The sequence below is a fragment of the Theropithecus gelada genome, chromosome 1, assembly GCF_003255815.1.
Source record: "Theropithecus gelada isolate Dixy chromosome 1, Tgel_1.0, whole genome shotgun sequence".
Lineage (NCBI taxonomy): Eukaryota > Metazoa > Chordata > Mammalia > Primates > Cercopithecidae > Theropithecus > Theropithecus gelada.
Genome location: NC_037668.1, coordinates 22,297,290 through 22,314,114, shown reverse-complemented (window position 1 = coordinate 22,314,114; position 16,825 = coordinate 22,297,290). Strand labels below are relative to the sequence as shown.

Here is a 16,825-nt window from a genome sequence, read left to right as displayed (position 1 = left end):
ATCCCAGCTACTCAGGAGGCTGAGGCAGGAGAATTGCTTGAACCCGGGAGGCAGAGGTTGCAGTGAGCCAAGATCACGTCACTGTACTCCAGCCTGGGTGACAGAGAAAGACTCCGTCTTGGGGGAAAAATAAAAATAAATAAATAAATAAATAAATAAAAATTATAGAGAGAGGGTCTCACTATGTTGCCAGAGCTGGTCTCAAACCCCTGGCCTCAAGCTATATTCCTGTCACAGCCTCCCAAAATGCTGGGATTAAAGGCATGAGCCACCATGCCCAGCCAGACAGGGGGCTTTCTAAGGCAGGGCAGTGTCTGCCCCTGGATCATCCTCAGGGCTCAGAGCAGAGACGGCCCCTCCAGAGCTGCCCAGGCCTGCGGACTCCTGTGGTCCCATCTGTGCAGCCTGTTCTTTTCACATTCATTCCTATAAGAGTCTAGTCCAGGCAATCAGCACCTGTCAGGGCCCCTGTACCTACCTGAGGCACAGGAATCTTCCAGACCATTTCCTTAAGCCACAGTCCCTAGGCCTGGCTGGGCACTGCCACCACCGCACCACCCCCAGCCTGGCCCAGGTGCCAGCTCCAGTGACTGGCCAATTCCCCTCCTTTCCACTCCAGTGCTAATCGGCTTAAGGAGAAATATGGTTGCTGAGTCAACAGAGTTGGGGTTCCACTTCCTTTCCCTTTGTTTAGACCTCAGATCTAAATGCCCTCCTGAGCAAGAGGAGAGGTGGGGAGAGAGGCAGAGGGGCAGGGAGGGAGGAGCAGAGGACTTTGCTGAAATCAGAGAGGAGGCTGAAAGTGCCAGAAAGGTCTCAGATTAGACGCATGGAGTCAGTTACCTCGTGGCTGATTCCTTGGGGCAGGGGAGGAAGCAGAAAAGAGTGGCATATTGATTGTACAGCAAGAGACAGAAATCAGAAAGTCAGAAAATACATTTCCCCAGACTTTGGGGTGTAACAGAATGGGCAGGTGTGGGGAGGGGGCCAGAAATGCCTAGCGACCCACTTGGTGTTTCTAGAGGAGAAAGCCTGGGGCAGAACAGGGGCAGGAGCAAAGCCAGGGGCAGAGCAGGACCTAGGGACCCTCTTCTTCCTTCTGTGACTCCACAGAGCATGCAGTGGACACACCAAAGGGGTGGTGGAGCTCAGATGAACCTATGGCATCAAGAGCCCTGGGTCTGTTGTGGCGCTGTGCTAACTAGTTGTGCAACCTTCAGCAGGGGAACCCTTGTTCTGTGCCACTGCTCCCTCCATTCTTTATGCTGGAGATAATGCCTCATTGCACACACATGAGACCATGCGAGTGAAGGGCTTTGAAAAGCAGTACTGCTGGGTCTAGAAGGGACTTCAGAGACCCTTAATGACAGAGTTTTTGGCTCAACTAAAGAGGAAACTGAGGTCTAGAGAGGGGAGGTGACAGGGAGCCAAAGGCAGTAAGGCCCAGGGCCCAGATCTTGTCGTCCCAACCCAGGGTTCCTCTTAATACCACGGGGCCCCTCCTAGGCTAAAGGATAAGGTCCCAGTCCTGCTGAGGGCCACAGCTGGAGGCCCAGCCCTGAAGACCAAGGTGGTGGAACCTCCCTCCCCTTCACGAGGGGCACCCCTGCACGATCCCGCTGACTTTACTCCTCCAAGCTGAGGCCTGCGGCTGCGGTGAGACCTCAGGAGGGAGAAGTTGAGTAACTTGTACAGGAAAAGTGAACTGGGGCGATTATGCTGAGCGAGACTCCACATGCCAAGAGGGGGAGGGCATTTCTCACCGACAGTCTTCCCATGGTCATTCCATCCCTCCTCCTGCCTCCTCCAGGTAGAGCCTCTCTGGCTGAGCCCACTGTTATATCTGTGAAAGGGCAACCTCTCACCCTGTCACAGCACATGGAAGACCTTGCTGTGAACAGAGAGCATGGCTCCCACTACAGGGTCCAGCTTTGTCCTCCAGCCCCTGCCCCTTCAGTTCCATGCCTTACCCTGATGGCTCTTTCCTGCTCCAGCCTCCCCTGAGCTGCCCCTTTCTTCCTGTCTGCTCCCTCAACTAATGCAGCACAGTCTCAGTAAGGTGATCTGTAACTGGCTCAGGGGCTTCTCGGGGGACTGAAGAGCTAACATCACATCCCACGAACCCACTCAGGGAGGGGTGGGGCTGGTCATCACTGAGTCCTCACCTGAAAGAAAGCTAAACTTAGGCCGGGTGCGCTGGGCGCGGTGGCTCACGCCTATAATCCCAACACTTTGGGAGGCCGAGGCAGGTGGATCACCTGAGGTCAGGAATTCGAGACCAGCCTGGCCAATATGGTGAAACCCAGTCTCTACTAAAAATACAAAAAAATTAGCCGAGCGTGGTGGCACGCGCCTGTGATCCCAGCTACTCAGGAGAATCACTTGAACCCGGAAGGCAGAGGTTGCAGTAAGCCGAGATTGCACCACTGCACTCCAGCCTGGGCGACACAGAGACTCCACCTCAAAAAAAGAAAAAAGAAAAAGAAAGCTGAACCTAGAGGGAAAGGGGTAAAAAGGGGCAGACGGGAGCACGCAGCCCAGAGTTTTCCAGCATCCTTGCCACTTCCCCCAGGCCCCACTGAACTTTAACCACTCCTCCGTACATTGGGGCTTCTTGGACAGCGAGCTCAGCACCCCAGCTAGAGTGCAGATGTGGCTGGGCCCCTCCGAAGGGGCCAGTGGTGTTGCAGAGGCACTAAAACACCCTCATTACGACAACCACATCATCTCTGTGAGGGTTCTAAGTCTGATCCTTGCAGACCTCAGCTTCTCCAGCTCTACTGTCCTGGTCAATGTGACACGGCACATCCAGCTTTGCCCCGGCCCCACCAACATCTTCCAGGGCTCACTGGATCCATTTCTGACCAAGGCCTTCACACCTTTCTCCTTCTGCCCCTTGGCTGTTGCTGCCATGCTAATTTTAACCAAGTTATCACTCTTATTTCTCCCTCATTCTGTCTCTGTCTTCTGTTCATCAGAACTTGAGGCTACCGGGCCGGGCGCGGTGGCTCAAGCCTGTAATCCCAGCACTTTGGGAGGCCGAGACGGGTGGATCACGAGGTCAGGAGATCAAGACCATCCTGGCTAACACGGTGAAACCCCGCCTCTACTAAAAAATACAAAAAACTAGCCGGGCGAAGTGGCGGGCGCCTGTGGTCCCAGCTACTTGGGAGGCTGAGGCAGGAGAATGGCGTAAACCCGGGAGGCGGAGCTTGCAGTGAGCTGAGATCCGGCCACTGCACTCCAGCCTGGGCGACAGAGCCAGACTCAGTCTCAAAAAAAAAAAAAAAAAAAAAAGAACTTGAGGCTACCACCTTCAGGAAGCCCTCCCAAATGAAGTCTATCCATTTTCTAATTGTTAGTTATTTCTCAGCGACCAGGAAATTCCAACCACCAAATAAAATGCCATCTTTGGTAGGACTAAAAAGTGGCTTTAAAAAAAATGTGGCTTAAGCCTCTTGAGTGAACTGAAGGAAGTGGGAGGCAAGAGGACCCTTATAGATATCTAGCCCAATTCTGTCCATTTCCAGAAGACCAGGGAGTCTCCCTCTCACCATCTTCTGCCTCCCAGCCCAGAGCACTTCCAGCTATATCATGACACAGCCCCTAAAATGAGAAAGTTGAATTACTGAATCCCAGGAGCGTGGCGACTCATATGGTTAGGGCTGCATCTGTAGCATACTGGATATAAGAAAGGAAGCACTGGATTCATTGGAACCTAAGATTGTAGGCCCTGCTGAGCACACCTCACCACCTGTGACACCCCAGAGGGGCAGATCTCAGCCCTGACCCCCAGTGCCTCTGTGAACACTGGGAGCATGGTAGGGCTGAAGCTCCTTGCTGAAGTCTTAACTGGCTGCACAGATCTGGACAACTACAGCCTGAGTGTCCCTGTGGGATGCAGGAGCCCTGTCTGGCTCCAGCCCGAAGTAGGTCAGATTTCAGATAAGCGGGTGGTTTTCCTGTAAGTGATGAAACCTTCTCTGTGCTTAATGAGAAACAGACTCCTCAACTTACCCCAGCACACAAAACCAGAAGCTTGGTGAGGTTTCTAACTTCTGCCTCTTCCTTCCCATCCCCAGGTCTCCACCACATACCTCAAATGCCCCAATGGCCTTAGCCTCCCCTCTCTGTCACCAGGACTGCCAAACACTAATTCTTCCCAGTGTTTTCCAGCAACAGTACACTCAAGAGTCTATTTCTGGTCAACAGCTCCTCCACCTGACATCCAAGGCTCTCTTGCAGGAGTTTCCTCAATGCTACTTTCCTGCAGGAAACCACAGCAGCTAAGCCCTACTGGAATCCTGATACCCTTAGCCATATTTTTCAGTGGTGGCTTGCAGTATGAGTTGCACATTGTTTTTGGAATTATGCCATCTGTCTTGTCACTTCTGAGCGTCACAGTGCATTACAGATAATGGGAGTCTATAGACCCTGTACCTCCTTTCTTCAACAAAGGCTAGGGCTCTGGGCGTCTCCAAGGGTATCTCTGGCACCCAAGTTCAATGTGAAGCTTCCAAACCAATCCAGACCAATGGACTACCAGTGTCAATCTGAATCATCTTTAGGGACAGGGATTTTGCCACTTTACCTCTTGCTGGATAGGATTTTTATGTCTGACAACTATTTTGTGCTACTGAAAAAAACCTCCTGACTTCACCCAGTCTCCAGAGGTGCCTGAGATAAGCAATACATATTTGGGACCACAGGTCTCTCTGAAAATCATCCCACCTCATATAAAGTTGTGCATACCATTTCTAGGGTTTTCAATGGCCACAAACACAGCTAGACGGTGGATACAGAGAAAAAAAAGCAAAGGAATCAGGCAGCTCAAGATCATTTGGAAGGTGCTTTACACAAGGTAAACACAAATCCAGAGACAGGGCAGGCAATGTTTGTCAGACTGAATGTTTTATTTCAACAGACATCCCTGGTTTAAAAAAAAAAAAAAGTGGTGGTGGGGAGGGTTCAACATTTCATCACACCTGACAGGGAGCAAAACTCCCATCCCAGAACTCAGAGCCCCTTCAGAGGCATCACACAAGTCTTTGCTAGCTCCAGGACAGACAGGAGCTGAATTTTCTAACTTGTTAAGAAAAATCTATCAAATATGTCCATTCTCGCAGAGGCGAGGGCTGGGTCCTTGGGGAAAGAGATCCTGGGCTTAGAGCAGCTGCTGGGGTCCCAGAGGTGAAGCTGGGGGCCAGGCCAGCTGGGCTGGCAGGAGATCCTGGGAGCAATCCGTTCCAGAGCCCTAGAATCCATATTTGGCTTGGGTCTGACGGCGGCTGAGCTTGTTCTCCGACCAGGTGTTCTTCAGTTCCAGCTCCCGCTCCTTGGCCTGTGGCAAGGAAGAAGGGGAGGGGAGGGTCAAACCGGAATTCTGAGAAACGCTGTCCTCTTGCCTCTGTGAGCTTCCCAATGTAAAATCTTTCTCCTATCAAAATGATTATGGGGAAACTGCAAACTCCTTGAAAGACTTATCGAAGTAAAAGGGGAAGACCCCAAGAAAGCAAAGAAAAATCATTTCTTTGGAGAGTTATCAAGGTTTAAGCAGAATAAAGACTCAAGAATCCTGGTGCTTCCTCTAGTAGAATTAAAACTCAAAAGCTGAAGTGGGAAATGGGCAAATGAAAACTAGAATTTAGTATCTAAAAGGAAGAAAATCTGCTGCCTTAGACACCCAACCGGCAGAGTAGGAGAGGACAGCCTCAAAGGCTTGGACCAGTCAAAACAGAACACCAACAAACAATTGCTTAGCCTGGAGATGCAGTTTTGCAATTGTGTTGAAAACAGCGTGTAGTACCTTAGAAATTCAAACGATTTTAAAGTAATGACTGAAGCTGTGAAAAACTAGGAGGTGGCCGGGCACGGTGGCTCAAGCCTGTAATCCCAGCACTTTGGGAGGCCGAGACGGGCGGATCACAAGGTCAGGAGATCAAGACCATCCTGGCTAACACGGTGAAACCCCGTCTCTACTAAAAAATACAAAAAAAAAAAACTAGCCGGGCGAGGTGGCAGGCACCTGTAGTCCCAGCTACTCGAGAGGCTGAGGCAGGAGAATGGCGTGAACCCGGGAGGCGGAGCTTGCAGTGAGCCGAGACCACACCGCTGTACTTCAGCCTGGGCGACAGAGCAAAACTCCATCTCAAAAAAAAAAAAAAGAGAGCGTTTTATTCTAAGCACCTGCACCTGAATCTTATCTGCATTGAGACTGAAGCAGAGCAGGATAATTCTGAAGGATGTATCCCCTCCTAGTGGCCACTCTGAGAACAGCAGAGGATGCCTGCTGAAAGATGGTCCCTGGCATCTGGGTTTCTAACTCAAATTCAGCCTTCAAATTACCAGATTTACAGAGATCCTGCCTGAGCCAGAGCCCTCAGCTCTCTCTCACCTGATGAATAAGATATGTGATCTGGTGTTTCCGCCGCTGCTGGCCTGTTGGCTGCTCACCTTTCTTCTGCAAGAGAAGAAAACATACTCATTAACCCACAGGATGAAAGCAGAAGTTTCTCACGTGCCCAGATGGTGTGGTATTAGGGACTAAAAGCCAATTCCGCAGCCCAGATCCTGGGGGAGAAAAGTTGGAGCTGTTTTTACCTCTATATACTTACAAAGCCTTTATTTTTATTAAAGCCATTATACCAAAAAACCCAGCTCAGAACACTTGCCTGAAATAGCCTGCTAATATCCCCCACTAGACTGGAACTACTTTGAGGTCAGGACTGTCTTCTGCGTCTTTGGTAATCCCACCCTACCCCTAGCACCCAGCATGGGGCTCTGTCTGCTATGGACATCTGAGACCAGTTTTACTGCCTGCAATCAGTCTGAAACAGTTTGTGGGCCAGGACACAGGTGACCTTCTGCCCCCCTGCCAGGTCCTCCCACAATCCCTGTACCCATCTCCCTTCAAACCCTCTTCATCTCTGTCCTCTTCTCCCCAGTCAAGCCAGATGTCTAGCCTGTCTCCCACCTACTGCTTATCAAGCTCGCTCCCATCAATCACCTCTGGCTAAAACCCCCACCTTCCCCATTCTAGTAAGTGCCAGCAGTTTCCCTGGAATTAGAAATTTCACAACCACTCTACCTCTCCCCAGTCTTCCAGCCTCCGCCCGTAACTGCACCGAACCCGTAACCAAACTTTGATGCAAATGATTTACTGTCAAAGTCTATATTGGTCTGGGCTTTCATTCTGTGGTTTTTCTGTCCTCTGCCAGAGTTGTCTCAGACTAGAAGCTTCCTAATCATCTCCACCCAACTCCCAAAACTCCTCTCTAGAGTCTCCTCAGCACTTATGTAATCAATTTGCACTGTAATCATTTACACTCAAGTGTCCTTAAATCTCTTCTTCCCAACTATGCTGTCAACTCCTCAAGGACAAGGACCATATCTTTTTCTTCTTTTAACAAAATCTAGTTCAATATAATGAGACGGTGGCAAGAAAACTTGGAGATAGGAAAAGAGCAAATACTAATTGCTTGCTGCTATTTAATGTCATTTAATGTGACAGTTAAAGATGACATACATAAAACATCCAGCTCCATTCCTGGCCCACAGTGAGCATTAACAACAGTAGCTATTACTATGTGACTATGCTTCTCGACCCACAGTTGGTAGAGCATGCTCTCCTAAGTGGTTTTTCCAGTAAACAGTGATGGATCTATGCTGATCTAACCACAATCCTTTGCTCTGTCCTGTATGACCGCCAGCATTCAGTTAAAACAAACGGCTGGAGCTTGTATGGCCATCTGTGGCCATAGAACAAAGCAAAGCAAATGGGGGGAGGAAAAGGGAACAAAATCCTCGACCTTGGCCTTGCTGGTGCTGGGCTCAAGTCCAGGGCTTTCCCACATTTTCCCTCCTGGGGCAGGCTCATAAATGTCCACATTTGCTGTTCTCAGCTACTAGGTGAAGAAATGTTCATCATACTGACTAAAGACAACTAGGACAGAAAAGGCAGGAGTATAGTGTGGGAAATGTGATGAATAAAGGCACTGGAAAGACTACAGCTGGCTACAATCAATAATGAAGAGAACACAGAAGAGCTGCACACTCAGAATCTAGGGACTCCAGGATTTCTGAGGTTCTGTTGTGCTCACACCTCAAAGATGTGCTGAGCCAGGTCCCAGCTTGAAACAATGAACTAACTGGGGCCGGGTATAGTGGCTCATGCCTGTAATCCCAGCACTTTGGGAGGTCAAGGCCAAGGTGGGTGGATCACTTGAGGCCAGGAGTTCAACACCAGCCTGGACAATATGGTGAAACTCCAACTCTACAAAAAAATACAAAAATTAGATGGGTATGGTGGCATGCACCTGTAGTCCCAGCAACTCAGGAGGCTGAGGTGGGAGGATCGCTTGAGCCTGGGAGGCAGAGGTTGCAATGAGCTGTGACTGAGCCAGTGCATGCCAGACTGGGCAACAGAGTGAGACTCTGAAAAACAAAACAAAACCAAAAAAAACTACCACCAAAAAATGAAAACAATTGGAACGAAGAAAGGAGAAAAGGAAGAAGGGAGGGAAGGAAATGAAGAAGATAGTATTTTAAAAGAATAAAAATTAAAACAAAAAAAAGCAAAAAACTTTAAATCAAGAAAAGGAAAGAAGGATCTGACTGTAGGGAAAGAGTAGAGTAGCTGTGGATTCTGTGCAGCCTGGGAAGGAGCCACAGCCACAGGCTGGAGTCCTCTCCAACTACTCAGTCTCAGCAACCAGACCTCCCATCCAGCTGGAGAGCTGTTAAACTCCCGCAAAGTTCTAGAGGGAAGGAGCTGCTGTATCTGTGAGGTTTGCTGCATACTCAAGTACCATAGGCAAAATGTGTTTACTAAAGGTGCTGTGACAATAACAATGGGGTGTGGGGTCTAGACGGGGAGTAAGACAAGATTTTGCTTTGCAGCCTCCCAAGTTGACCACTCAATAGACCGTTCCCACTTACTTTGCTGAATGACTTCATGGTTTTCTCTTCTGTCAATGACTTAGTCATCCATTGCTGGGCCCCACTGAGCTGGTCATCACCTTTAATCTCCACAAAGTTGATTTCTTCTCTCCCTCGGTTTCTCTTGCCCTGCAGCCGCTTAAACTAGAAAAGAAAAAAATGCAGGAGTCAGGAATCTGGGCAAGGGGGTCGGCAGATGTCACTAAAGAGCCAGAGTTTATGGAATGATTTTGTGACTCACCAATCCCAAGGCACCCTCAGTTCTTCTCTACGTCCTTTTACCTGCCACCTACCAAATTCCCTTGATGCCAGATGAAAGGCTACTTGTACTCAGAACGTCTCTTGAACCCAGGAAAAGGGAAGCTAAGAGGTATCTCCAAACATGAATGACAACAGAGAACCAGTGGTATGAATTTGTACTCAAACAGTATCTGCCTACCACTATGCAATATATCCATGTAACAAACTGGCACATGTACCCCTGAATCAATTTTATTTTTAATGATATCTGCCTAAAAGGACTGCATACAATTTTCAAATTAAGAATTCAGGGCGGGCGCCGTGGCTCAAGCCTGCAATCCCAGCACTTTGGGAGGCCGAGATGGGCGGATCACGAGGTCAGGAGATCGAGAACATCCTGGCTAACACGGTGAAACCCCGTCTCTACTAAAAAATACAAAAAACTAGCCGGGCAAGGTGGCAGGTGCCTGTAGTCCCAGCTACTCGGGAGGCTGAGCCAGGAGAATGGCGTAAACCCGGGAGGCGGAGCTTGCAGTGAGCTGAGATCCGGCCACTGCACTCCAGCCTGGGCGACAGAGCGAGACTCTGTCTCAAAAAAAAAAAAAAAAAAAAAGAATTCAGAGCAGGCCGGGAACGGTGGCTCACAACTGTAATCCCAGCACTTTGGGAGGCCGAGGCAGGCGGATCACCTGAGGTCGGGAGTTTAATACCAGCCTGACCAACATGGAGAAACCTCGTCTCTACTAAAAATATAAAATCAACTAGGCGTGGTGGTGCATACTTGTAATCCCAGCTACTTGGGAGGCTGAGTCAGGAGAATTGCTTGAACCAGAGAGGCAGAGGTTGCGGAGAGCCGAGATTGCACCATTGCACTCTGGCCTGGGCAAGAAGAGTGAAACTCTGTCTCAAAAGAGTTTTCAGACTCAAAAAAAAAAAAAAAAGAATTCAGAGCAGGCCAGGCAGGGTGACTCACACCTATAATACCAGCATTTTGGGAGGCAAGGGTGGGAGGATCACTTGAGCCCAGGAGTTTGAGACAAGCCTGGGCAATAAAGTGAGACCCCATCTCTATAAAAAAATTAAAAAATTAGCCGGGTGTGGTGGTGCGTGCCTGTGGTCCCTGGGAAACACAGCAAGACCTTGCCTCTAAAAAAATAAAATTCCAAGCCCCAAAAAAACACAGAACTCCAGGATTTCTCCTTTAAAAATCAGTTCTTTGTCCATCTCTGTTCCTTCTAATTGTTCGGTATCACCGAATCAACAGACCCCACACCAAATTGGACATCAGAGACAAAGAATGTGGGGCTGCATAGAAAAGGAGCCTCACATACACACAGAGGCTTAGCTTTAACTTCAAAAGTTTTTAAGGGTAAAGAAAAAAGAAAGCCCAGTAAACTTTCTAGGAGACTGCTACTCTTTCCTCTTCCCAAAAAAACAAAATGCAAACCACACAAGTCATCCAGAGGTGTGCCTCAAAGGGAATGTGGGTGAAGGAGAATAGAATTTTAAAACTCAGAAGCTTCAGTGAGACCCAGGTTCTGATCTCAACATTAGTGAGGCCTTGTATACTCACTCCACCTATAAGAAACTGACTTTTGCCACTAAGTGGGTTCTCAGCTGTCTCCTAGGCTTAGTTGGTTCCCAAAGAAACCAACTATCAAATCTGCCAAGAAGGAGATCCATAGGGAAGTGGATGAACAGTAACAAGCACAGGCAGAAGTATGCAAAGGGATGGACACCTTTCTGGGAAAAGGTAAGCAGAGAAGAATTATTTTTTATAAGAACCTCCATGGAAAGGTAGCACCCCCTATTTCTGCAGATCCCTCCCAATAGGCTGTGACTTCCCTGCAGATAAGATAGAACAGTACTTTATATCCCGAGTAACGGCCTGAAAGTCACAGGACATTGTGCTTTTACCCTTCCTTTTGCTGAAGCTTGGGAAAGCTAGCAGCAGGGAGAGACCATTATGTGAAACACAAGGGTTATTTAACATAGCTGCTTGGTGCCTCCCCAGATCCATTCTCCTCTTCTTTAGTGTGAAAGAATCCAAAATTTTTGCTAGGCATATTACCACACAACTAATAAAACACTACATTTCCTAGACCCCCTTAGAACTAGATATGGCCGGCTAGATGCGATGGCTCACGCCTGTAATCCCAGCACTTTGGAAGGCCAAGATGGGCTGATCACTTGAGGCCAGGAGTTTGAGACTAGCCTGAGCCAACGTGGTGAAACCCCATCTTTACTAAAAATACAAAAATTAGTTGGGCATGGTGGCACATGCCTGTAATCCCAGTTACTCCTACTCAGGAGGCTGAGGCACAAGAATCGCTTGAGCCTGGGAGGCAGAGGTTGCAGTGAGCTGAGATCGTGCCACCGTACTCGAGCCTGGGCGACAGAGCAAGACTCTGCTCAAAACAAACAAACAGAAAACAAAAAAAACCAAACAACTAGCTATGGTCACTTGAGCAGATTCTAGTCAGTGAGATCAAAATGGACGTGCTCTTAGGAACTTTCAGGAAGTCTCCTAGAAAGGGAGGTGAAGTGTTCCTCCTCTTTCTTTCTCTACCCTGCTGCATCTTCAATGCCAGTGTGATGGCTGTAGCTTTAACTGCTATCATGGACCGTAAGAATAAAGGCCACAGCCTAGGGATGGCAAAGCAATGATCAGAAAGAGACTGAGGCCAGGCATGGTAAATCACACCTGTAATCCCACCACTTTGGGAGACCAAGGCAGAAGGATTGCTTGAGCCCAGGAGTTCAAGTGCAGCCTGGGCAACAAGCAAGACCCCGTCTCTACCCAAAAAAAAGAGACTAGATCCCTGACTCTGTGGAGCTTCCAAAGCACCCCTGTATCCTTCTTCCATGAAGAAAAAAACTAACTTGCTTTATATAAGCCACTATTAATTAGAGTTTCTCCGTTACATGTTGCCAACCTAATCCTGATACAGTTTTGTCTTGTGTGTGTGTGTTTTTTAATTTCCTTTGGCTTCAGATTTGAAACATGGTGCCCAGGGGTCAAAGATGGTCACTTGTGCTTTGTTAACTTACTGCTTCGTCATCGATGAAGGAGGCATCTGGGGCAATTTCCTGGGGTGGGACCAGGGCCGGGTCCTGTGCAGGATAGTAGCCACCACTGTAATAATCCTGCAGCCAAACAGGAAAGAAAAACACACCAACTGAGGGCACAGTAGGAGAGGGGAAGGTAAGGTCTGTCCAGAAATGGAAAATCATCATCAAAGAGGCAGTGGTGAGATATCCACACTACAGCTTCTTCAAACAGACCAGTTAAAGGCATAGATCCCAAGGACCTACCTATAACTCAAGAACAGTCCCTACAGCTTTTCTCATCTACACTATCCAGACAGATAGGTATTTTTTAGGAAAGGGTAACAAGAAATAAAAACTGTCTCTCCTGCTTCAGTCTATACCTTACTCCCTCAGCTACTTCCTAAGAGCGACTTTCACCCCTTACCTCTACCATGCCCTCAGCCCTGCTCCTCCTGCTCATAAGACCCCAGTGAGCTACGATGCGAGCAGGGACAAGAAGGCATATGTCATGCCATTCCTGCTCCTCATTCTAGTTTGGTCCCGTGGATACAGGGAAACAGTCTAAACGGGGTGGGGAGGCTATAGATCTCTGATTTAAAATAACCACTATTAGGATACAATGAAACTTACAAAGCTGGGAACAAAGCAGGTTTATTTACCAGATTTTTAGTTCAGGAATCTCATGATTCCCCTTAGAGGTGAGTGGCCCAGATGTTGTTGCAGATCCTAAAGAAGAGGAGGGTGAAGGCAAGGGCAAGGCCCCTGCTTGGCCAAGTCAGGCAGCCACAGGGCCAATAAACTGTTTCCTCCAAGGGCCTACACTTTTTCCTAATTCTTCCACTTCGTCTTAAACTCCAAGAAATGCCCCTCTAAGAATATTCATTTTATGATGAGCTAAATGAAAATAGGTTTAACATTCACTACATAAAAATAATATATAAAAATCCAGAGCAATTAGAGTATGGATTTTTTTTAAATGGTATTCACAATAAGATACATTTAAATTTCAGAGTCCCCTAGTGTATTTAAAGTGCTTTAATTTACATAGATTATCTCAATGGTGTTTATAACTGCACATAGAATTCTAATTTGTTATTCAATTTACATAGCATCTTTTTTTTTTTCTGCTAAAGAGTTAAAAACACTATCTTTCTCCATCCTTCTTTTTTTTTGTTTGTTTCCTGAGATGGAGTTTCGCTCTTGTTGCCTAGGCTGGAGTGCAATGGTGCCACCTTGGCTCGCTGCAACCTCCGCCTCCTGGGTTCAAGTGATTCTCCTGTCTCAGCCTCCCATGTAGCTGGGATTATAGGCGCATGCCACCATGCCCAGCTAATTTTTGTATTTTTACTAGAGACGGAGTTTCATCATATTGGTCAGGCTGGTCTCGAACTCCTAACCTCAGGTGATCCACCCACCTTGGCCTCCCACAGTGCTGAGATTACAGGTGTGACCCACCGGGCCCAGCCTATCTTCCTTCATCCTTCTAACAACAACCTTAAGGGCAGATATACTATCTCTGCTCAACCTATGAAACAACAAGGCTTAACAGCAAAGATTTAGGAAACACAATTGTTTTCAAAGTATTTGGTCAGAACAGGTTCTCCACAAAGCCCTCCCTCTTCACTCATGCCCAGATTGAAAACAATAATGCTGACCATTCAGAGAATCACAGTGGTTGAAGGGACTTAAGTCTTCCAACCATCCCAGGCCAGCAGTTTTTAAACTTGCTGAAGCTGCCCAGTTATGGGGCCAGCAAGCTGCCTCTGTTCAACTCCACCACTGGTGCCAGGTCCCCCAGCTCCTGCTCCTAGGAGCCCTCTACATCTTGGGAAGCTCTGACTGCTAGGAATTATCTCTTAAACCTGCTTACAACCTGGCATTCTATACTTTTACTCTCTGAGGCCATATGGATCAAATCTAAATATCTCTTCCAAACAACAGGTGAATACAACATGAATAAAAAGTTACAATCAGCATTTATTGAACATTGACTATTTTCCAGGAACCACCATGCTAAACTAATGTAATTATTTTAGCAATGCTTTGAGTTTCTCTGATATCCCATTTTAACCTAAAGAACCTGAGACTGAGAGGCGGTTAAGTAACTTGACCAAACTTAGCTTGAGATTCAAACCTCAAATCACGCTCACGATTCTCTTTATTCTTCTTTTTTTTGGGGGGTTGGGGGGGGTGGTGAGGTGATTCTCTTTATTCTTATTTTGCACTCAACCCTCCAGATTCCATTCTTTCCTCTTTGGCCCCAACTGTCCCTTCCTGTTTTTCTCAATACTCCTCACCTCTAGAAACTCTTCTTAGACTAACTGCTATCTAGAAGTCTATGCCATAGATTCCCTTATGCTCATCATCCACATTTCAGGAAGCTATCTTATAACTCCAAGATTAGATACCAGTCCTCTTCCGCCTTCCCTTCATACCTCTGATCAGCTCCCACAATCAGATTTTGTTTTCAACATAGGGGAAGTGCTCCAGGACACTGGTCTAGGCAAAAATTTTACAGCTAAAACCTCAAAAGCACAGACAATAAAACCAAAAGTCGGCGGGGTACGGTGGCTCACACCTGTAATCCCATCACTTTGGGAGTCCAAGGCGAGCAGATCACCTGAGATCAGGAGCTCCAGACCAGCCTGACCAACATGGTGAAACCCAGTCTCTACTAAAAATACAAAAATTAGCCAGGCGTGGGGCAGGCGGGTATAATCCCAGTTACTCAAGAGGCCTGAGGCAGGAGAATCGCTTGAACCCGGGAGGTGGAGGTTGCATTGAGCCGGGATCACACCACTGCACTCCAGCCTGGGTGACAGAGCAAGACTCCATCTCAAAAGTAAAAAAATTAAAAATTAAAAATAGGCAGGGTGCGGGAGCTCACGTCTGTAATCCCAGCACTTTGGGAGGCCCAGGTGGGCAGATCATTTGAGGTCAGGAGTTCAGGTCCAGCCTGGCCAACATGGTGAAACCCCGTCTCTACTAAAAATACAAAAAAAATTAGCCGGGCGTGGTGGCACATGCCTGTAATCCCAGCTACCCAGGAGACTGAGGCAGGAGAATCGCTTGAACACAGGAGGCGGAGGTTGTAGTGAGCTGGGATCGCACCACTGCACTCCAGCCTGGGCGACAGAGCAAGACCCTGTCTCAAGAAAAAAATTAATTAATTAATTAATTAAATAAAAACAACGCCCCGGCGCAGTGGCTCTCGCCTGTAATCCCAGCACTTTGGGAAGCTGAAGTGGGCGGATCACCTAAGGTCAGGAGTTCGAGACCAGCCTGACCAACATAGAGAAACCCGCCTCTACTAAAAATACAAAAAATTAGCCAGGTGTGGTGGCGCATGCCTGTAATCCAAGCTACTCGGGAGGCTGAGGCAGGATAATCACTTGAACGTGGGAGGCGGAGGTTGTGGTGAACCGAGATCGCGCCATTGCACTTCAGCCTGAGCAACAAGAGCGAAACTCCATCTCTAAATAAATAAATAAATAAATAAATAAAAATACAAAAATTAGCCGGGTGTGGTGGCAGGCACCTGTAATCCCAGCTACTCAAGGCTGAGGCAAGAGAATCTCTTGAACCTGGGAGGCAGAGGATGCAGTGAGCCGAGACTGCACCACTGCACTCCAGCCTAGGCGACAGAGCGAGATTCCATCTTGGGGGAAAAAAACAAAACAAAACAAAAAAACACACACACACAACCAAACTTCGACAAATGGCACTATATTAAATTAAACCAAAAAGCTTCTGCATAGCAAAGGAAACAACAGAATGAAGAGACAACATGTAGAACGGGAGAAAATATTTACAAACTATCCATCTGACAAGGGACTATATTGTGGAATATACAAGAAACTCAAACTTAACAATTAAAATAATAATAATTTCATGAAAAAGTGGGCAAAGGATCTGAATAGACACTTCTCAAAACAAGTAATAGAAATGGCCAATATCTATATCTTTAAATGCTCAACATCACTAATTATCAGGGAAATACAAATCAAAACTACAATGAGATACCATCTCACACCAGTCAGAATGGCTATTATTGCAAAGTAAAAAAATAACAGATGCTGGCAAGGTTGTGGAGAAAACGAGAACACTTATACACTGGGGATGGGAATGTAAATTAGTTCAGCCACCATGGAAAGCAGTTTGGAGATTTCTCAGAGAACTTAAAACAGAGCTACCATTCAACCCAGCAACTCCATTACTGGGTATATACCCAAAGGAATATAAATTATTCTACTGTAAAAACACATGCACACATTTCATCACAGCACTATTCGCAATAGCAAAGACACAGAACCAACCTACATGCCCATCAACAGTGGACTGAAAAAAGGAAATGTGGTACACATATACCATGGAATACTACACAGCCATAAAAAAAGAACAAAATCATGTCCTTTGCAGCAGCATGGATGGAGCTGGAAGCCATTAAGCAAATTAACACAGAAACAGAAAACCAAATACCACGTTTTCACTTATAAATGGGAACTAAATACTGAGTACACATGGACACAAGGAAGGGAACAATAGACACCAGGGCCTACTTGAGTGTGGAGGGTGAGGATCAAAAACTACCTATTAC

At 47.2% G+C, this 16,825-nt stretch overlaps 1 protein-coding gene across 3 annotated transcripts in view; it reads right to left on the bottom strand.

The window, feature by feature from the left end:
- Positions 1-4,892: 4,892 nt before the first annotated feature.
- Positions 4,893-16,825, bottom strand: part of PRCC (PRCC, proline rich mitotic checkpoint control factor) — a 31,371-nt gene continuing 19,438 nt past the window's right edge. Inside the window, exons 4-7 of one of the 3 annotated variants that reach the window (XR_003121058.1) lie at positions 12,229-12,324; positions 8,934-9,081; positions 6,395-6,460; positions 4,893-5,341 (exon numbers count right to left, since the gene is read on the bottom strand). Coding sequence is in view for 2 of the 3 variants with exons in the window: in XM_025395501.1 (XP_025251286.1) it covers positions 5,255-5,341; positions 6,395-6,460; positions 8,938-9,081; positions 12,229-12,324 (393 nt within the window). In the remaining variant the exon portion in view is untranslated. The remainder of the gene's footprint in view (positions 5,342-6,394; positions 6,461-8,933; positions 9,082-12,228; positions 12,325-16,825) is intronic. The other 2 variants (XM_025395501.1, XM_025395511.1) reach the window with 2 other exon arrangements.